This window comes from Ischnura elegans, chromosome 8, assembly GCF_921293095.1.
Source record: "Ischnura elegans chromosome 8, ioIscEleg1.1, whole genome shotgun sequence".
In the NCBI taxonomy this organism is placed as follows: domain Eukaryota; kingdom Metazoa; phylum Arthropoda; class Insecta; order Odonata; family Coenagrionidae; genus Ischnura; species Ischnura elegans.
This window is the reverse complement of record NC_060253.1, coordinates 11,906,338-11,929,142: the sequence shown is the minus strand read 5'-3', so window position 1 is coordinate 11,929,142 and position 22,805 is coordinate 11,906,338. Positions and strand designations below refer to the sequence as shown.

The window sequence follows — 22,805 nt, the reverse complement described above, 5'->3', positions numbered from 1 at the left end:
TGTGTTGTGGAAGGCAAGGGGAAACTACCAATTGTTATCCCGAGGAGTCGCAGCTACTCCAACTTTAAATAATCCGACATGATGGAATTCTCCAAGGTAAAACATTCTCGAGGTAAACTAGTCCCCCACTCGGATCTCCATGCGGGGAATACCCGAGATGGTACATTGGTCAATTGTGATAATGTTATGAGGATAGGTACATGGAACGTGATATCACCTAGAACTTGAGCTAAGTTAGAAAACTTTTTGGTGAAAATGCAAAGACTGAATATCAACATGCTAGGATACAGCAAAATGAAGTGGCCTGAGGAGGGAGACTTTTGAAGTGGAAGCTATAGGACCCAACGGTGCAGAAGCAAGAATAAGAAAAGAGGTGAGACAAGGGTGTGCACTTTCCCCCTTAATTTTTAATGCTTACATAGAGAAAGCCATCAATTAAATCTAGGAGAAAGCTTTGGGTGTCAAAAAAATAGTATGCTGCAATTTGCTGACGACATAGCAGTCATAGCTGAGTCAGAGAAGGATTTGAAGAAGACTTTGACAAACATGGGAAGGACAATGGCCACATATCAGCTGAAAATAAAAAAAGAAGACTAAGATATTAGTATGCAACAAAAGAGAGGAGGCTGAGACAAACATTATCCTAGGGAAGCATAAGCTTGAAGAAGTGAAAGAGTTTTCTTACCTGGGAAGCTGAATTACCGACAATGGACGAAGCAAGAAAGAAATTGTCACTAGAATAGCGCAGGCAAAGAGGGCTTTCTACAAAAAGAAGAATCTTCTTACAGCTGAGAATATGAGCATAATAGTAAGGAAACAATTCATCAGATGCAACACATGGAGTATGTTTCTCTATGGAAGCGAGGCTTGGATGTTGACAGCAGCAGAGAAGTCAAGAGTGGAAGCATTCGAAAAGTGGTGCTACCGAAGATTGATGAAGATAAAATGGATTGACCGCGTGAGTAATGAGGAAGTGCTAAGAAGAGTGGAAGAAAAGAGAAACCTCCTAAAAACCTTAAGCAGAAGACGGGATAACTTTGTTGGCCACATTTTGAGGCACGACGGCCTGATGAAGACAACCATTGAAGGATATGTAGATGGGAAGAAGGGTAAGGGATGGCTCCGAATGAGTTACAAAGGATGTAAAAGAGAAGAAATACGTCGGTATGAAAAGGTTAGCAGATAGGAGAGAGAAATGGAGAGCTACATCAAACCAATCTTAGGATTGTTGACTAGTGATGATGTTGAATGCACTTCTCATCCAAACATGTCCTCTTGATTTTCAATTTCTTTTTCTTTGAGAGTCTGTTACCTATAAGGAAAGGCAATTCCAATGAACTACTAATTGCGAAAAGTCTCTTGAGACTCATGGTTGGCTTCAGTGGACACCAAGCTAAGATAAATCTACAAGTCTTGGAGACCTCTAGGAGGCTGTGATCAAATACTGAGATTTGATTGCAAGTGGCTTCAAACAGAGTATCACGTTTGGATGATATTTCTCAGAGGTCAATCAGGAGTAAAAAGTGTATTTCAAAAGCATAATGGTATGATTTGCCAACACGAAGGCCAAGAACTCTCATTATAGCAAAACCTGCTTTTGGACATTCTGTACCCTCAATGCTCCTGTAAACTCTCCTGCCTCCTACCATAAAAATTGTCTGGACCTGACTTGGGCTGCAGCAATGTCTTAGTTTAATCTTCTTCATTCCAGGTTTGCAGTAGGAAAATTCCCAGTATCGCACTTGATGTCTGACTTACTAAAAGGCAATCTGACCATTTGTGCCTCAAAGATGAATCCCCATAAGCCTGTTTTAAACTGCTCCTTTCTAATCCAAGGCAAGGAGGAAAACAGTATTCTGGATGTTGAAGAATCTGAGGCAGTGAGGTAAATTTAGATTTTGTAATTATGTATGTAGTAAGAGTTTTTGTGCATACTATCACAGCCCGTCTGCCCAGTAGCTCGCAAACAGCTAAGACCAGAAGTCAGGGCAATGTCGACATTAAAGAAAACTAAATACATAAATGGTGGTAAAAATTGTTTATAAAAGAGGCTCACAAAGGGTAAGTTTGCAGGGGGTGGGGGAGGGTCCCACACCAAGTTGATCGATAGGAGTTCACTGCCTCTCCAATCTTGGATGGCATTGAATGACCTTCACCATTAAATTCTACTTCACAACTTTGCATGTGTTCAATTGATGGACAGAATTTACATTGAAACAATGACAAAAAATAAGGAAAACAACAACAATCCTATAAACTAAAGAGGGATGAGGAGTGAAAATTGATGACCTTTTGTAAATTATGAACGAAACGCATGACTTCACGCACCAAAAACAATAATATGACTTGAATTTACAACATCAAAAATAGTACTTCAGTCTGTTATTTTACATTGAACATCAAAATTTACTTAATGCACCCTTTGTAAATCAAAAATCACCAAAGGACACATTTTGTTCTTCCCTTTACACTTTGATGGAGTACTTCCGACAAGGCTTGAATGAGACTGAGAGGGGGTTTACCAAGTCCCTATAGCTTGACTAAGTGATGTCCAAGAATTCACTGAGAATAGCGGCAAAGTTCAGGAGAGGTTTCAGGAGAGGGGTTTCATGGGGTGGCGACAACCTCAGGTGACCAGGAGACGTTCCTAGCAGAATCAGTCCCCACGAGTTGTCCCACCTTCTCAAGCTACCGAGCACCAATGTTACCATGCTCCAAATAGGCACCTGTCAACCACCTAATACCCAGCTCAGGAACAATGATTTGAGAAGCTTGGATGCCTTTGAGGCTGGCTCAAAATTGCAAGCCCCAAGATGCCAGACTCCCATTTGACACCTGCTAATTGACTTCCTTGCTACATATTTCCTGTCTTCTCTGTGGAAGACCGGTTACATAAATAATTTGCCCCTGAAGCACACAATTGAGTAGGTGCTACACAGGGGCTTTTGAATCATATAGCACCACACCAGAGGCCACCTTGAACTAATAATTGAGCTCTCGCGAATAAGCTACTAGTTCTCAGGCAAGTAGTGGCCCAAAAGACCACTCTGAGAAATCAATGACGGAGCACTGACACTGACCAATTGTGCACATTGGTCAAATTTGGGGGAAAATTCATAAGCTTTTCTAAAACTAATTCAGTTACAATAGGGTGGTTTCCTATTATTTTTTTATTGCTTTAATAGAAAGATTATTACTCCTGGAGTATGTATTTCACGCTTTTAGATTTTTAATTGACAACATCTATTTTTCGCGATTAAATGAAGAGTGAAAATTTTCAAGCGCGCGAAAACGCAACGCTTAAGTATGAATGCCGGGAAATATCTCCGTACGTCGTATTTCTGGTTCCCCCTCCCGCCCGGTGAGGTGACCTTGAGGCGAGGCTTAGCGCTGATACGTCGCAGGATGCTAGCGGATAGCTGAGTACATACCTTGCTGCATGGTAGCGCTTGGCTTAAAAAAGGCTTATTAATACCTTATCAAACGAAGAAAACTTTCCGAACTTAGCCAGTTTTAATAGGTGATTATTAAGACATGTTTCCCTGAGCTCTGTGCCTCATGCATGCATTGGTAACCTCAGACGATGTATAACTCCTATCCTCTCGTGTAGAAACTAGGTCCCTGTGACGTCATGCGGAGTGGAATCGCATGGGCACCAATCTGGCCTTTTTCAAATGAGGATAAAATTTGACCCTTGCCATTCGTCAAAACCGGTATTTCAAAAACCAAATAATTTGTGTATTATGAATACACAAATGGTGGGTAACGAATCGCAATCAATGCCTTTCGTTTTCTTTGATGAAGGAAACTACCCTATTGCAGAAACAGCATTTTCATATTTGTAGTGACATTTCTGTCCGTGCGCTAAATAGGAGGTGGTGTCATGTGGAGGGGGAAAGGGTGCACATGTGTAGATGGGCAAGTTGTCTGTTTTCTCCGATGTGACATGTGCCTCGAGGGGTGGGAACTGGTCTGGTGGCTCAGGAGAGATCGAGTTCTACTGGGTTGGTATATGAATGAAATGGGTGGACGATTACGGCACGTGGGTGTGCGACTATTGCAAAAGTAAGACACACTGGCAAGGTTATATATGCATAAAACACTCTTGTTGAATGGAATAAAGTTTAATTTGCATCATACAAAATAAATTTGAGCCTTTACAAGACATATAAGAAATATACAACACAAAGAAAAACAATATAAGATAATTGAAAAATGGGTTTTACATTATAAAGTCAAATTGAGAAAAAAAATCTAGAATTTCCCATTGATTTGTGCAAGCAAAATAAAGAAAATAATCAGATTTCCCTAATCCTAAACTAACTCATGTGTCCTGAAAACTTCTAAAAACTGCTGTGTGGGATATTCAGGTACTCCAATGCTTTTTTCACAAAAATAACATGATTTAAATTCTCTTTCACTCAGTCTTTAAATATGGACATAAAATACTAGTATTACAATAAGTGACCTAAATTTAATTCTTTAATTTTCATTCATTTTGCACTATTCCACATTAATTCAACCAACCTACCTTTGATGAAAATTTCCTTATTGGCTTAACTTCACCTCAAACTAAGTAAACCTTGTGTTAAAGAAATTGCTTTGCTATAGAAAACATGCCTTGAAGCATATAATTCTATCTATTTCTCCACCAATTTGCTGTGGAGTCATGATATGTGGTCTCATTTCCAAGCTAAGGCATATCTTAAGACATTAACTTTCAAAAATGATTTCATGCCGTTTCCTATTATTGTCAACTTTTAACAATGTATATTTTACAAAAATTTCTCAATTGCTGTACTTTCATCCCCAAAAGAGCAGAAACTGTTATTTTGTAACATAGTTATACATATCTACTATACTATTATACAGAATAAAATTTGCATCACATTAATGCGTTTCCCAAGCAAATTTAAACATTTGTATTTTTCTCCTGCATGGCTCTTTGGTTCCATCAGAATTACATACCACAGGCTTATAACAATGTCTATACGTCTCCTAATTGTTCGATATTATAGTAATATCACCTGTAACTTACATGATTAACAATCATAAAATAAAAATACTTTGTTCTGTTCCACACTTTAAATAGTGCAACCCGGGTTTCTGCATATCATGCTATCATCAGGTACAATTTGGTGGGTGGCTTGCACTTAAATAGGTAACCGTGGATGAAGGGGGGGATGTGAAGAAAGAGGGGTAGGAAGGAACAATGATGACGGGTAAAGCTGTTTTTGAAGAAGGATGGTAGTGTGGGTTCTAGGGAGAAGAAAATGTGTTAAGAAAAAGCCATGGATCATGGATGAAGTCCTAAACCTCATTGAAGAGCGGAGAAAGAATAAAAATATGATTGGTCGTAGGGGGATGGTAGTGTGACGTAAAGTAATGGTGAGTGGGAGGGGAACATATGGTCATTACAAAGTTTAGTGGGGCAATTCACAATCTCAAACTGTTCTAAGAAGTCCATTTTTCTCCCCTTGTCAATACAATGTAAAATCCTAGGCTCAAAATTACACTAATGGTTTTCGTCACATAAATGTTTGGCTATTTCAGAGGATTTGTCGTTATTTAAGAAACATCGTCGATGATCTTTCATTCTGAAAAAACCTGATTAACAATGTTTATCAACACCGTCAATGCTTGCTTATTATATTTTTCATTTTTTTATTAATTTATTTTACAGTGAATACGCTCCCTACCGATCTTATAAGCAAAATCTGAGACCCTGATAGTCGAACAGTTGGTAATATGAGGTCGAATGACTCAATTGTGCGAAGGACAAACAGTTAGCTCAATCTTTAAATAAGCATGCATAAGTCCTCAATGTCAACAACCACTTCATTACAGTCATCATTTATTTTAATTTCTGGTTTGTTATAATTATCTGATCCTGTTTCTAAATATGTACATACTTCTCTTTGATATTGAAGGATAAATATATGACTGACCTCTTTTATCTTTTTTGAGACACATGAAATGAGTATCAGGTGGTTACCAAAAAACAGTGAAGTTCTAGGGAGAAGAAAATGTGTTAAGAAAAAGCCATGGATCATGGATGAAGTCATAAACCTCATTGAAGAGCGGAGAAAGTATAAAAATACGAATACATACTGAGGAAGGACAGGCTTGCTCCAAAAGGATAAAGGACGAGATTTGCAGCAAAGCGAGGAAAGCCAGAGAGACGTGGATGAGGAACATATGCGAGGGCGAGTAAAATAACCTCGTACAAGGGAAAGTGGAAGCGGACTCTAGAATAGTGAGGAACCATTTCAAGGAACAAAGCACAAGACGTAATACTATAAGGGACAAGAATGGAAATGTTCTAATTGAAAACAAAGACAAAGCCAAGAGATGGAAGGAATACCAGGAGGAATTATACAATTGAACCACACTTAGCTCAAAAATTATCGAAGAGGAAAGTGAAGTTGAAACGGATGACATGGAAGCAAGATTTTTAAGATTGGAAATTGACGCTGCAATAAGAGACCTGCGAAAGAATAAGGCCCCAGGAATAGATGACATTATAGCAGTGCTAATCAAAAACGCAAGAGAAAAGGTCTTACCTCAACTGTATAAAACTATCTGCGATATGTACTCAACAAGAGATTTACCTAGTACCTTCGAGAAGAACATCATCATTCCCAAACCCAATAAGAAGAGAGCAGAGAAGTGTGAAGACTTAGGACCATAAGCCTGACGACACATGCATCGAAGATTCTGACAAGAATCATTTACAGGAGAATAGAACCAAGAGCAGAAAAATTCCTGGATGAGGACCAATTCATATTTTGGATATGCAAGGGCACAGAAGAAGTAATTTTAGCTCTTCGGCTGCTCAAAGAGAAGAGAATGGAGAAAAACAAAATGACTTTCATAGCATTTGTCGATTTAGAGAAGGCATTTGATAACGTGGAATGGAATTCAATGCTTAGATTTCCGAAAAAATTCTGACTCCTGCACAATGATCGTAGAATTGTTCACGTTTTGTAAAAAAACCAAGTAGCTGTGATCACATGTGGACCCAACCGTGCAGAAGCAAGAATAAGAAAAGGGGTGAGACAAGGGTGTGCACTTAATTTTTAATGTTTACATAGAGAAAGCCACCAATGAAATCTAGGAGAAAGCTAAGACAAAAATTAACTTAGGGAAGCATAAGCTTGAAGAAGTGAAAGAGTTTTCTTACCTGGGAAGCTGAATTACCGGACAATGGACAAAACAAGAAAGAAATTGTCAGTAGAATAGCGCAGGCAAAGAGGGCTTTCTACAAAAAGAAGAAACAATACATCAGATGTTACACATGGAGTATGTTTCTCTATGGAAGCGAGGCTTGGACATTGACAGTAGCAGTGAAGTCAAGAGCGAAGGCATTCGAAATGTGGTGCTACCGAAGATTGATGAAGGTAAAATGGATTGACCGTGTAAGTAACGAGGAAGTGCTCAGAAGAGTGGAAAAAAAGAGAAACCTCCTAAAAACCTTAAGCAGAAGACGGAATAACTTAGTTGGACACATTATGAGACATGACGGCCTAATGAAGACTATCGTAGATGGACAGGTGGAAGGGAAGAAGGGCAAGGGATGGCCACGAATGAGTTACATAGGACATAGGGTTATAAAGGATGTAAAAGAGATGAAATACGTCGGTATGAAAAGGCTAGCGGATAGGAGAGAGGAATTGAGAGTTGCATGAAAACAATCCTAGGATTAAATACACCAAAGGATGAAGTTCGCCATGAAAAAATATTTGACTTAGCCGGGATTCGAACCCGGATCTCCCGATATTGTTGACAACTGATGATGATGACCAAAAAACATTGAATTTTAGAAAAATTTCTTTGTAGCATGTGGAAGGAACTCGATTGGAATTTCTATAATATTTGCTTTAAGAGTACCAGGCATTGTGATCTAACAATTCCCTAGGTAGTGGTATGGAGATAAAAAAAAGGTCGCATATAATCTCACTCCTATAATATACCACAACAGCAGAGCCTTAAATACTCCCGGAGCAAGTACAAGGGTGAGCACCCTGTTTGATCCGCCTTTACCAGTGTGTGGATGGTTGTGAAGTGGAGCGCATTATAAGGTTTCTTACAGCTCAGGCCACGGGGGATTTGTGACACACTCGCCTAATTAGTGGGCAAGAGGTGAGGGTGGGAAGGAAATGGGCGCAAAAGCATTCTCACACCCGCATAATTGTGAACGACCAAAGTAATGCCTCGATTCTGATTTGGCCCCAATGCTCGTCTCCCTAGCCTTCACCACTCTTTCCTAGTAGCGCGTCCAATCAGGAACAGCTACAATATGCATGCATGAAATATTCACACATCATGGTTACATAATTAGAAGATTTAACAAATGAACCTTTCCTTGATTTAACAGTGATAGCCAGCATCAGTATGAAGAATACAACCAAATTTATGATAAAAATGAACAGTCAAAAACTGCCAGCCTAACAATGAAAGATGCCTATCCTGCCTTTCTCCTGCTAGCATCAGGAGCTGTCGCAGCAGCTGCTCTGCTCGTCATAGAAATTTTGCAGAGACGGCAAGCTCTAGATGACAAAGTTGAGGTAAGGAGAACCATCTACATTATAAAATAAGAAAAGTTCAATTCAAGGACATCTTTCATTTGTTGAAGGAAAAAAGAGAGACTTGATGATTCATTAAAATCATAACGAATAAAGAGGTTTATGAGCAGTAGACTTGTGCTCTATGAGAGGGTTCAATTTTGAATTCAAGCCACTTCCATGATTTACACACATGGTATATGAACCCTTTTAATTGCATTCTTTAGTATAGCATGACATAAGAAACATCCAGTTCCACTTGACAATTTTATCAAGACCCTCTTCTAGAAGAATTTTTTGGAGCCGCTATTTCCACCCATAAAAAAATAAATAAACATAAGAAACTTAACTAATTGCAAATGCTGGTGGATAACAAGACAAATTGAGTCAATTTTATTCTGACACAGAAGTCAATGACTCAACGCATTATTCACCAAAGGTACCTTTACACAATATATAGCCTTATACTGCTTATGTCCCATGTCACCCTCTATTCCTGAAATTTAGCACATATATTCTCTCTCCCCTGTGTGCACATGTATGCTGCAATTATTTGTGCAAAAAAGATTAATTCTCATTATGCAACCAATGATGATTACTATTGTTATTGTCTCAGGAGTGGTACAAGCCTCCACTGAACATTGACAAGAACTAAAAACTCGCCATCGCACATGGGCCCATTGTTATTATATAAGCTTCCACCGGAAGTTAAGAGAGTAAACACCATATTCCTCTTCAAATGCAAGCTTCATGAGCCTCTTTCGAAACACTTATTTTGTTTAGTGGATAAATTTCTTAGTGGACATTTTTTTTACTCTTTTTGTATCTCACTCACACCTTGACGTGCCCTATATTTGTAACAAAAAAATCACTGGACAAATAAAAATATTGTTATTTTTATTTATCCACCAAGATAGATGCTTAAATACATTCAACATCAAAATTTCACTGCGTAAACACTACGGCCGTGCAAGACTCTCGACTAACCGAATCTCAGCGGTCGAGATGAGACTTTCATTTCTCGGCATTGTCAGGATGGGTCTTCCGGTGCAGCGAGTCTCACTTGAGTCGGAAGTCTTGATGGGACGCGAGAAGTCTCGCTCCTTCCAGACTTTTTGGCACCTGTTGATATTCCCACTCAAGGGAGGAATTTCCAATGAATGTCCCCATCAATCAACTATAGTTTACCACGGTACTCCCTCGCGACATTTACGGATTTATTCCTCAGTAATAATTTTTCATTTAATGAGTTATCTTCAACATCCAATTTTGTGTGTGTGTGTATGATGTTAATAGCGCACCCAATAAGAGAAATGGGTTTTTGACATCGTCATCTTACGTGCTAAAAGGTGAATGCCAAAAGGGTCAATTTTTCATCCCAAAGAGCTACAGTGGTATGCGAGATATTGATAACCAAAAATATGGGCCCCTATAATTTTCAAAATCATTCACGAACAACAGTAAAAGAAATTGGCACTTAACTGTACTTTGTTAGGCAACATAAGCCATGTTAACAAATAAAACAAACATTCCTTCACGGTTGAATTGCATGGAATACATAATATTTACACTCTCTCAGGAGATGAGAAATTCCCTACATTGGCCCAGCAGTTATAAAGAGTAATCAGATTTCGATAATTCAAGAGGCTTTCCTTCTACTCCTTTCCTGTTTCAACTGTTCAATAAAATGTACTTTAACATGAGTCTGAACCTCATATTTCGTGACGAATAACTTGTTGCAGTGCCCACATTGATGTGACTTCTTCACTTCGTGCTTTCTCCTTTGGTGCATCTTCATGCACCTTTCTTCCTTGAAAGTCTTGCCACACGCCTCGCAAGCAAACTCTCTGTGCTGCTGGTGAGTGGCCATATGCCTGTTCAGGTTGTAAGCTAGATTGAAGATTTTCTTGCAGACAGTGCACTCCATGTGGCCATTGAAATCATGCACCCTCCTCTTGTGATCTCGCAGATTCTTCTTTGAGCTGAAAACAGAGGAGCAGTCTTGGCATGGGAAGGGAACGCAATCACCCAAGTGCTTATGTTTACGCTCAAAGTGACGCTTTAGCTCATCTTTCCTCGACACATAAGTACCACAGAGAGAGCATTTAAACTGCTTCTTCAATCCTTTGTGGACAACATTTACATGATATTGAAGGGTTTGTTTACGTCTAAACATTCTGTCACATTCTGCACAAGGGTACAGCCCATCCGCTTGCTTAGCAACAATGAATTTATCCTTCCCTTGGTCTGATTTTTGTTTTGTTTTTTGATGAATTATCATAATGTGCTTTGCCAAGAAATACTTATTCCTGTATTCCTTGCGACAATGGAAGCACTTGTAAATGTCCACCTCACTCTTTGGTAATGCCATTGTGCTCAACGAAGATTCATTATTAGAGCTACGTTGTTTCTTTGTGGCTCTCGGGAGATTAGCCCTGGTCTCTCTGACTGGACTCACTCTGCCGCTTGTATTTTCAGCTTCAATGTCAGGATTAGAGGTGCTGTCTGATTGGGAGGGATGGATATCTTTTAAATCGGGATATGTTGACTGACTGGAGGATGTGCTAGAGTCACGTGAAAACTTTTTGGTTTTGGAACATGTTTTTAAAATGAGAGAGACTGGAAGTAGTCGAGCACAAGAAGAGACTAGTCCCACTACTGGAAGCTCATTGTTCTCCACTGAGTCATTTCCATGTTTGGGGAATTCATTTTCTTGAACTTTGTGGTGGTCTGAGGAATTGCTAGCATGTTGTGAGAGCTTGCCTCTGCTCGAAGATGATTCCGTCAAGAGCGAGGATGAGCAAGAAGGAAAACTGTGAGCTACAGACACTTGGTCCATCTTCAACTGAAGTTGCTGAGACACAGCATTAGGCTTGTGGAAAAACTCACTGTCACGACAGCTTGATTTAGCTTCAACCTCATCGACATTTTCTTCTTTTCTCATAGAATAATCCAAATAGATATTATCAGTTGTTGGCAGAGGAGATGAGGGACAGTTAAAATTCAGATCCTCATCAAAAAGCTTGCTCAAATCCGGTTTGGTATCCGAATCTTCCTGAATTGAGAAAAGGAATATTCAATTGACTCTATGTAGATTCTAATTGGTTACTCAAGAGAATGGTACAACTTAAAACTAAAAAAACTGATACGTAATCTATCCTTGTTCCACTCATTCGTTGGGGGGGAATTACATACCTCTGAGGGCTCTTCTTTGACTGTATTTATGTCAATGGTTCTCAGCTGCTCAGGATCAGAATCTTCCAAAGATTCCATCAATGCATCATCTTCCCCAGTCACCCCCAATCGCACAAAATTGCACTCACACTCCACTTTGAGAAGAGTGCCTCCTACATGGTTAGTGTCACTCACATGGCCCAAGTCATCATCTTTCCTCTCAAGAACTGCACACTCAATTAAATGCTCTTTAAAGCTAAGACTGGGTGTTTCACCAGCAGTCTGTCCATCCTAAAAATAAAATCATTGAACACTGTGAGTTATCTTTCAGTGACAACTTTGTAACCACATCAAACCTTGCTATAGGAGCGGAGGCTATGAACTTTTGTAACCTACAATAAGGTTAATGGTTCATTATATTTTAATTAATCAGCAGTGATCCTTTAAAATAAAAGTATCAAACATTGGTAGTTCAAAAGTAATTATGTATAACCAAAAAATTTGAAAAAAATAACATAATAATGAATTTAAGTTATGATCAACCAAAATATTGCAAATAAATTTAATAGTGATGAGTAAAGGCCAAATGTTAAATCATAATTTTTAATGTTAATCACAAGAACTGAAGAGAATAAATACTTTTAAAACTGATTTTTATGCCAGAAATTTTTGAAAAAATAAATTTTGCACATTTGTGACCTAATTTCATTACTTGCCAGAGAAAGGAGATTAATGTAAACGTTTTTATGATCAGAGACTTTGGGAGAAAGGTTATCTAATGTAGCTCATCTGACCAGTTTTTAAAGCAAGAAATATTGAAACAGGGGCTTTTAAAACTGCTCATCTCATATTACCATGCTTTGGTTTCCGACCAAATTTCTGCTGCTGATCACAGTCAAGTCACTACCATTTTCACGACCAACAGATTCCCATTCAAAATATTTTACTTTGATATCATTCATAGCAGGCAGTGGGTCTAAATCATTGTTGTAAAATGGTTCTTCTGCATCAATTTTTTCCATTGATTCATAGTCCACAATTTGTATACCTCCAATTGTGCCACATTTTGATTGAGTCCCCTATTGATAAATAAAACAGACTGTAATGTTAATAATAATAATGATGAACACTTAGCCATAACCAAATATGAATTTATATATCTATCTGAATAAATAAAAAAAATAATAAAAACACCAAACCATGAATATGATGAGTGGTTACAAAGGACCACTTGAGATATTTAACCTCCAAAATACTTATTCTCTCAAGGTTGAGAAATTTCTTCTTCTCCCGTCCACTTGCCCCCACACACCACACATAGTTTTTTTCATATTGATTGTTTTGTTCAGACAGTTCACAAGCATGTACCATCACTTTTCTGCAAATCTGAATGTCCAAAACAAAGTCATAAATAAAATAGGCCTGAAACTAGTGTATAGCCCTCTCAATATAATCACAGACTGATCTCAACTTGTCTCCAATATCAGCCTCTGTCAAACCCACATAACGTCGACTCTTACAAGCCCAAATGTGGAAAGCATCAGAAATTACATCATTGGTCACATTTTTCTGCCTTTCTCCACATTTAAATGAAGTCGCGATTACTGAATTAATGTTCACATTTAAATATGCCAGGTTGTCCTATTTAGGCATAAAAAACGTTATGCAAAAATTCTTGCTCTCACCCCCTTCCTTTCGTTCAAATGAAATCAACCAATGGGATGGGTCGCTTTGGTTCTTAACTTCCTGGTTGCATTGATTTTAGAGATCAGTACTACAACCACCGGCATTCACACAAAAATTTCTTTAGCTGTAGAAAACTGAGCTTGTATAAATGCTATCAAATAACTAAGAACCAGAAAATGGAACAACAACCTTGAGCAAAAGGAAAGAACAGAACTGGAACAAAAAAAAAAAAATTGGATCGTAAAAGTATCTGAGAAATTGAAACCTAATTACCTTTCCCAAATCATACTGTATTCAATCCATATATATTAGTCAGATAGGTTTAAGGGCATCCATCAAGTAAATCCATCAAGAAAATAGACCCCTCCTCCAATCTCATCAATCTTTTGTTTACAAAAGTAGTATTCGCAATGAAAAATACATTTTTAGAAAAACAAAGAACTGAAAATATATATTATACAATAGGGAAGTTTCCTTCATCAAAGAAAACGAAAGGCATTGAATGCGATTCGTTACCTACCATTACTGTATTCATAATATACAAATTATTTCGTTTTAGAAATACCGGTTTAGACGAATGGCAATGGTCCATTTTTATCCTCATTTGAAAAGGGCCAGATTGGCGCCCATGCGATGCCACTCCACGTGACGTCACAGGGACCTAGTTTCTATACGAGAAGATAGGAGTTATACATCGTCTGAGGTTACCAATGCATGCATGAGGCGCAGAGCTCAGGGAAACACATCTTAATAATCCTTATTTAAGCCAAGCGCTACCAGCCAGCAGGGTACTCGGCTACCCGCTAGCAGCCTGCGTTGTATCAGCGCTAGACTCGCCTCAAGGTCACCTCACTTGCGGCAGCGGGAACCAGAAATACGTCACATGGAGAGATTCATACTTACGCGTCGCGTTTTCGCGTGCTTGAAAATTTTCACTTTTCATTTAATCGCGAAAAATAGATATCGTCATGTAAAAATCTAAAAGCGTGAAATACGTACTCCAGGAGTAATAATCTACAAAGTCACATATTAATTCTAGTAATCAGTTCCTTTGGTGGTATTTGGGTTTTCATAGTTATAAAATTTAAGCATTTAACTTTTTTTTCCTAGAATTTATGTAATTTGTATCATAGTGATTTTTGTGACGAAACCATGCAATGTATATTGCCAGTTCGGTGAATAAAAAATTATTATTATATTATTATTATTATTAACTAATTTTTTATTCGATGAGATGCTATTACAAATACTTACATTACAGCAGAAACACATTTTTCAATATTCATAAATAGTGTAAAAGAAAGGTTTTTAATTTTATATCATAGCAATTTTAGTGCCTCTATTAGTATCTAAAAATAGTTATAGAATTTTACAGAGATAATTATAAAGGTTGTTGGAAGGAAGTTGAACAGAGAATTTTGTATCTCCTGTTAGTATGACACCTTCTCTAGTGTTATTTTGGTTAATCCATCTGCCTCATTTCATCTAAGAGTTGATTCCATATTCCTGCTTGTACGCCCTCATCCATCAAAATTAATCCCGTGATGTGATTTTAATTTTCTGACCCAAAGCAAAAAGCCTTTTTCCAGTGCTATTCAGCGTCATCCTCTGCTGAAGACCTATTGCAGTTTTGTCCAGCCAAACTGTGGGTCAATTTATTTCTTTGGATAATGTCCTTTGGATTCATTTGCAATGCTTTTTAGTAGAAAATAATACAACTTCATAAATCACAGTACAAGCATTTGCTGGTCATAAGTTTTTTTCCCAATAAAATGTTCTAATACTTCAATGTTTCATGGAATTTTTTCCTAGTTTTTTGGCCTTTAAACTCACCTATCAATTAAATATTGGGGCAATTGCTAATTAATGTAGAGGAATAGGTACATAAATACTTACATGAACCAATTAAGAGCTATAAATGGGCAAACCGTATTGTAAAATTCCTACATACGCAGGAGTGATTTAATGCAACATAACAGGGCACGTTTTTCTTTGCTTTCAATTCAGCACAGGTCTCCAATATTCCAATCTCATATGAAATTTGCATTATTTAGAGGCATTGAAACAGAAATAATTAGGGGGTGAAAGCTAACTGGTTTTGAAGTCAGAAAATATGGGCCCCCCTGATATATGCATTTTAAACACATGAACCCGGAAGTCGTTGTGTGAGACTCAGGCCGAGTTCTTAAGCTAGAGAGAGTGTGCTTGAGGACCTAGTGGCATGCAGTGTAGGAAGGGCGTTTTTAAAAGTGGCAGAGAGGGGAGATAAGGAAATGGACGGTGAGAGGGGAAGGCTGCAGTGTGGTTCCGAATTGGGAGATGGTTGGAGGTTACATGTGCTGAGGATGCTATAAAGGTGTTTTTGAAAGGATGAGGTGAATTCTTCATTGAAAATCGAGTATTCCTCAAGTGTTTATATCATAATTATATAACGCTAGGGAATCCATGATGATAGTGAGAAGGGATCCTAGGTGAAGCCACCCCCACAAAAATCCCCTGAGCAAGGGCAAGGCAGGAAAGGAAATGCCTGCATTGGTGAAATTTGCATGCCTGTGGCTTGTTCAGGGTTGATCTCTACCCTAACCTATCTAAAGCAAACCATTGGGTTGAGGCACTCAGTGAGTGGTGGTCTAGGATTGAATGGATTGGAAGGGGGAAGTTTTCGACACAAGGACTGAAAAGTATTGTTGAGAATTAACTTATGGTTGAGTAAAATTACTCAGGCACTTGAGGCACATTATACATATTTCAGAGTAGTTTTAAGGAACAAATTCATTTAACAAAACCATAATACATAATCAAATTTTGTAAATTGTAAAATTCTCTTTTCATTTTATGTTTTATTAACCCTAATCTAGTTTTTATGAGCCATTATAACCTTAAAATCCATTTCCAGGCATGCAATTTATAAAAATTTTCTGGGGGAGGATCTCCGAATACCCCAGTAAGGGGGGGCTCCAGCCAAGGGCCTTCAATCACTCTGACCATCCCTGACAAGAAGCTCTGCCGTTGGAGCATTTATTTAAAATTTAGGCTTGCCAGTAAGACGTACACTAATTGATCAAATGACAAATTATCACTCATTTCCATGTTTAAAAACCCAAATATTCCTCCCTGCCTCCGCTTCTCAACACATCAATCACCTACCCTCACAATAACCCTTATGTTCCTTCCAACGTCAACCGACAACTTCAAATATGAATGAAAGGCCTTTAACCCCATATGAGAATCACTCGACCCCTCCTATTCCTTTCCCACTGTTATGCATACAGACTATGTAAATTACTTGTTTTGTTTGATTATCATTCAGTTTTTTGACATCAGTTGTGCTGATTATGCTGCTAAGGCATTGAAATATGCTGAAGCAAAAGTAAGATTACGGAAAGCACAATAACCTTGCATATTACAATTTAAACATTCTGCTCCACAATATATTTCTGTTGAATTTATTCAATCAGAGATCATATCTGAAAGCCATTGGCAGGTGAAGACAGGACTTTGCAGGAAAACAGGCCTAAAGTCAACTTGGAGTCCCTATCTCAACTCCAGGGAACCAAAGCTTTCAGGGTACAAATGATATTATTGATGAAATCAATTATGTACTACAACTTACCATTGCTCCTTTACCATCAACAATGTTGCGCAGCATCACCGCAGATTTTATGCACTCTTGCTTAAAAGATTCAAAATCTATCACTTTATCTACACAAGAGCCACAAATTGTCTCAGGCAATCCATCATCCTTAGATACCTAAGGGTGAAAATTCACATTCAACGCATATAATAGGTGTAAAACTAGAAAGTGACCCCCCCATTGAATCACTTGAAGTGGCAATTATCCTGTTAATAGTATATGCAGAGGCACTCAACCAAGTTAAACATGCAATATGCACAGGTTTTGTTTTATGCAAATATTTTCAATTCAAAATCAATCATCCAAAGAAGATTTAAAGACACACATTTAAAAAATTGGATATAAATACGTAAATGGTGATTAAAACACAAAACAAGAGCAGTGGAATGAATTTTCCCATTTTGAAGGAAGCATCATTATTTGCCGGGATGGCATTAGGTTTGCTCACTCACACCTGAAATCACAATTCATTACAAGAACCCAGTGAAAATTTAATTGGACTTTTGATGAGACAGGGTGGTCTGATGGAAATTATCATAGAAAGACGGGCGGAAGGGAAGAGTGGCATAGGTGGGCCACGGGCGAGACATTTAAAGAACAAGTCATGAAGGATCTAAAGCAGAAGAATTACCTATGCAAGTGTTGACAGATTGGCCGACGGGAGAATCGAGTGGCAAGTTGCATCAAACCAATCATGGCATTGACAACTGTTGCTGATGATGACGGTGAGATAGAAGGGAGAGAGGAGTCACTGCAAAAAAAATCTCCCTCATTCAGCCAAGGAGCAGAAGTAAGAAGACAAAGAAGTTGCCATGCATGATTCATTAGGGGATGACGTCGTGAGAGTTTTGCTTCATTTACTCGATCAGAAAAAAACCTTCCACTGGCTTATGGCATCGCTCACTCAAGAGTAAACAACAAACCCTGTTACGAGGCATGAAGTAAAACACTTTGCACTTTCCACATAAAAATTTATTAAACTACAGTCGATATGCTTCGCTGGAGTCTTGATAATGCTGCAGTGCAGCAAAACATGTCGACTGTAGTTTAATAAATTTTTATGTGGAAAGTGCAAGTGTTTTACTTTGTATCTCATAATGGATCTCCACAAAGTATCTGCCTCGTCCATCCATTTCAAACCCTGTTATGCCCATGCACAAGACCAAGGAGCGGTGGAGAAGCATAGACACGCTCCCATGCGTTTGCACCAACAACTTATTTTGGAAGGAATTAGGGCCATCTTTTCTTTATTGCAAACAGCTAAAGAAGTACATGATGGATCCTCAATAGGAGAAACATGGGTCTCTTTATCTTTTGACCACTAAAATGAAAAGAGTGAAGGAGGATGCATTACCCCACATTGGTTTGGATTCTTAGAGAGAGTGTGAGAAGAACTCATTTAGCTGAGGTTAACCTATCAATTTGGAGAACCATTTTCATGCCATATCCTCAGATCACATTCTAGACCCATGGCAGAACAGAACTATTTATGTACCCACAGCACTGAATCCATTGAGTAGACTTTATTGATACCTCCACTGCACAAGTGCTCAACAATTGCCCACCGAATCAAATCCACTCATCGGCAATAGGAATGCAGTTGGCAGCTGGCAGTGGCCAGAGCATAAACGCTCACCTCCAATTCTCCCAGCTTTGGAGAAGAGCGTTTGTACTCCGGCTATTACCAGCTGAGCAGATTTGATTTGGAGTGCGATTGTTGAGCATTTGTGCGGTGGAGGTATCATTGTGTACTGGCAACACAAAGCAGAAATCGAAACTACATTACCCAAAGGGTTCATTAATAGTTCTGACGTGTTTTAATTTGAACAAAAATATCTACCCTCAGAAAAGTAAGACCTCACATATTGTGTTGTGCAATCGATCCTCATTGAGCAGGAGGGGGGGGGGGGGGCTTTTGACAGGTCTAGCTATTCAGCCCATTTCTTTCCATTTGCCAGGGCAGTGCACATGTCTATGCTGCCAAGTGGTGAAGTGAGCTGTGAGAGCTAAAGCAAATTTCTGTGAAAAATAAAAAAAATTTTACTCTCCAATTTGAACATAAATACGGTTAAGTAAAGACCCGATGAAAGTTGAGTAAGTTATTGACACATGCAGTTAGTGGAAGCCATTCCATAATGAAGAATCCATGTAGCCAACCAATCACTCCAGTTTGCTCCAGACCAAATGCTAACAGATATGAGCAGTGTTGTTAAGTACATAATTGGATTACTTGTAATAATTACTTTTACCGAAATGTAATTTTTATTGGTAATTTACTTCTTGTAGCCAAAGAGGAAGCTTACTTTTGTGTAATTGTTACTTGCTCATAATCAACAATTACTTTACTGATTTAACAGATTTAACAAGGCCTGCAGTTAACTTGGAGTCCCCGAAAACCATAATTTGCTTAGTTAAGTTCAGTCTCTTATGTTGTAGCTTACTTACAATGGGTACAAATTATGCCACCCCTTGCGTTGTTATACCAGTCATAATTGTATGTGTTGCATGTGAAATAGCAAATTTAGCTATTCTATTACTCAATTATGTATTCCACATTTTTACAGCAATATCTGAAGGTTGCCAGGTGGTCTCTAAAGTGGACAATATGAGGACATTCATTGAAAAAATCATCACACCATGGCCATACTTCATTCCAAGAAGGTACTCAATTGAATGAGCATCAAAGCAAGGATCCCAGCAGTGGTGTAGCAAGGGGGGATGCCCGGAAAATTATAACAGAGTTACTTTGCTTCAGAAAATATAACAAAATATGTATTAAAAAATCAGGAATTTGCAGAAGATTTCTTTGAAAAATGAAGCTTTTTCAATTACGAAAATTGTTTAATTAGTTTAACACCCAGTTTTTCAAAAATTTCCCCCCCTGGTTTTGGAACCCCCCGAACAAAATTCCTGGCTACCCCACAGGATACCAGAGTGGAAGAGACCTATTGAGACTACACAAATCATAGAAGAATCAACCTGTCAACATGTTTGCAAATGAACTTGTGAGAGGAAAGAATAGCGCTTAAACACTGTGTTTATTATGACAAAAAATTAGCACTACATTTGGACTGAAAAAATGTTTTCATTAAGTCAAATTCGACTCATTTGAAAGTAAATATTGAAAAGAGAATTACCGTTCCAACTGTCACTAAAATTATTAGATTGATTAGCTTGAGCTACTAATTTGCTAAATGTCTGAAGACAATAAATCCAAATGCTAGCTAACGTTGAAGGAAATCTCTGCGACAGATTGTCTTACCCAGGGGTGGATCCAGGATTTCTTTCTGGGGGAGGGGGGGGGGGGCGGGGCACAAGCAAGGTCGTATCCAGGATTTAGTTCTGGGGGGGAGGGGGCAAGGAAATCTCGAAATACAAAACAAACACAATGATAATGTGACCGTATTAAAAAATCTTGCTTATTTTTTAAGGGTCTGGGATGGGAACGTGACCCCAAACCCCCCCAAGATCCGCCTTGGTCATACCCAATCGTTAACGGGAAGAAAATAGGTGCCAACCTGCCTAGAGCTAGTCCACCTTTGTCAGGCTATCCTTCTCCTATTTAATGATTGCCTAAGGCAACCTAAAAACTTATTGTAGAGATATTTTAATCCTTCCAACTTTCATTGGCATTTGGATGTCCTGACATTAAGCATAATGCCATACGAATTGATCCACAAAAAGGTTCCCTTCTGTGGGTTGCTGAAGAACCAATAGGTTCACGTTCTAATGAAAAATGAACTTGGATAAGTTTTTCTTTAAATAAATTTTTTTCGAAATCTCATTGCACATCATAAAGGAAAGTGGCTACACGTGTTATGCCATAGGACTTCCCAGGTATCTACACAGCTCGTGAATTTTGGTTCAAGGGCTAGGTAATTTGAACAGTTTATCGAAAAAATACGCGTGGAATCAATCAACGTCATCCCTATTAGATCATAATCCACGGCAATCCTTACCAATAAAATTATGTGACTCCACGTAAAATGAGATAGTATTATATAAGTAACATTGTTTCTATAAAGCGCTTACAACTTATGTAGGTTAGTGACCCATGCATTCCATTACGAAGCATTGGAAGAGATGTACGATAGACCCTTCTCAAAAACTAACTTCCATAGCAGTAAGATCCTCCACAATCTTCCACACTGCAATTCCTTGAAATGACTCACGACGAAAAATATTGTCCAGGCATTCGCTTTCCGCCAAACACAGCCTGCACACACTAAGATTTTCTGGGGACAAAACATTGCTGTGTGTGTTGTTGTGAGCTTGCTCCATCGTCAAGCCTTGAATTATAAGATGCAGTGATAAAGCTCAGACACTGTCTAAACAAACTTCGTAGACACTGTGGCTCAGTTTATGCATTCATCGGCATAGAGAGTATATCACTTCATTAAAAAGAAACGAGCGAATTACACTGGCAACAGATAGAGCTAAGCACCAAGTACTGCTGCGAACATTACATGTCATTTAACAGGAATCGGGACCATAGTGAGCCCTATGCCATTGATCTATTAACTAAGGACTCGACTTATTGCACACTCGACAATGTCGACGTGACCACATCCGCCACATCCCTGCCTCAACCCATGAACATACCATAGTCCTTATATACTGGTTGCTTATCTACGGCTCGAGCGATGCCTAAGTATGTCCCCGAGTATGCTGGAGAGCGTGAAACGGCGTGAAACCACGGAACCACGGACGGAACGGCGCATTTATCAGCATTTACACCTCATCCTCCAGAGCCCCAGCCCAGATGGCTACCACTAGGGGAAATGTGGAACTAACCGCGGTGTCGGCGGCGGTTCGAAAGCATGTGGGCACGAGAAAGAGTATGATGTGGACGATTTATGAGAGGAACGATTAGATAAACTGAATAATTTATCCGTTTAAATGGGCTATGAGCTATAAATCACTAATTTTATATTTTTTCAGGCAACACTCCTGATCCGGAATATGTCGGGAGTTGAGCAACCAGTATAAAGGACCATGGAACATACATTAATTGTAATGTTTATGCCACGACCCATAGACCACCTCGACCTTTCGACGTTTCCGATTAGTATTCTCAAGAACCTTTCAAAGTTTCCCTTATTGGGTACTTGAGTATTCTCGAGCATCTTTTGTTTCCAATAGTTGAAAGGATTGAAAGCTTATATTTGTGGTTGAAAGGTTGCAATCCGAGGTTGCACTTCACGAGTCATGTTTCGACGCCGCGCAAGACGGACGTTGGCCTCGATATTATCTCCGTCGAGTTTTGGTCATCCTCGATGTATAAATGGCATACTTTTCCGTTCAGGAGCATACTCCAAATGTATATATATATTATTATCGAGAATATTTTTCAATTTTTTCTGTCTCTGCTAGGACTCCCCTCCAGAAACTCAAAAAATGGACAAGATTTTTAATGCGTTCATCATTACCTTTGTTTGTTACTGTGTTACACATCCACAATAATTTAATTCCAGATTGATCACATTAATATTAGAGTAAAGGGAATATTTAATACAGCGAGTGTTGTTTTTCATCTCAATAATATGAGAAGACCGTTTGCCTGTCAGACCCTTATGCCTACCGCAGAAAAAGTTTTGGATCCACCCTTGTCCTGCTATATACTGGAAATCTCTCAAAGTTTTCACCTACTGATTCAATACAGGAAAAATACAAAATCCAAGTTCTGTTGTCGTCGTCACTGTTTAAATAAATGGTTAAAAACAAGGAGAAACAATTTTTTCATACGA

At 38.6% G+C, this 22,805-nt stretch overlaps 2 protein-coding genes across 5 annotated transcripts in view; one reads left to right on the top strand and one right to left on the bottom strand.

The window, feature by feature from the left end:
* The window catches only part of LOC124163336, a 34,743-nt gene extending 14,489 nt beyond the window's left edge, over window positions 1-20,254 (top strand). The window contains exons 6-8 of one of the 2 annotated variants that reach the window (XM_046540167.1): window positions 1,712-1,885; window positions 8,378-8,567; window positions 19,623-20,254. In XM_046540167.1, coding sequence (XP_046396123.1) covers window positions 1,712-1,885; window positions 8,378-8,567; window positions 19,623-19,667 — 409 coding nt within the window. In that variant the 3' untranslated portion in view covers window positions 19,668-20,254. The remainder of the gene's footprint in view (window positions 1-1,711; window positions 1,886-8,377; window positions 8,568-19,622) is intronic. The other variant, XM_046540168.1, reaches the window with a different exon arrangement.
* LOC124163335 (zinc finger protein 37-like) lies at window positions 9,445-21,767 on the bottom strand. Of its 3 annotated transcripts, none has more exons than XM_046540164.1 (5): window positions 21,172-21,767; window positions 17,038-17,175; window positions 12,593-12,817; window positions 11,760-12,029; window positions 9,445-11,619 (listed from the first exon to the last, which is right to left on the bottom strand). In XM_046540164.1, exons 1-5 carry the CDS (start codon window positions 21,337-21,339, stop codon window positions 10,204-10,206), a joined length of 2,217 nt encoding a protein of 738 aa, XP_046396120.1. In that variant the 5' UTR covers window positions 21,340-21,767; the 3' UTR covers window positions 9,445-10,203. The 3 variants fall into 3 exon arrangements, with proteins under 3 accessions (XP_046396120.1, XP_046396121.1, XP_046396122.1); XM_046540165.1 differs by having other exon boundaries at window positions 21,661-21,741; XM_046540166.1 differs by lacking the exon at window positions 21,172-21,767 and adding an exon at window positions 17,690-18,052.
* Window positions 21,768-22,805: the final 1,038 nt, after the last annotated feature.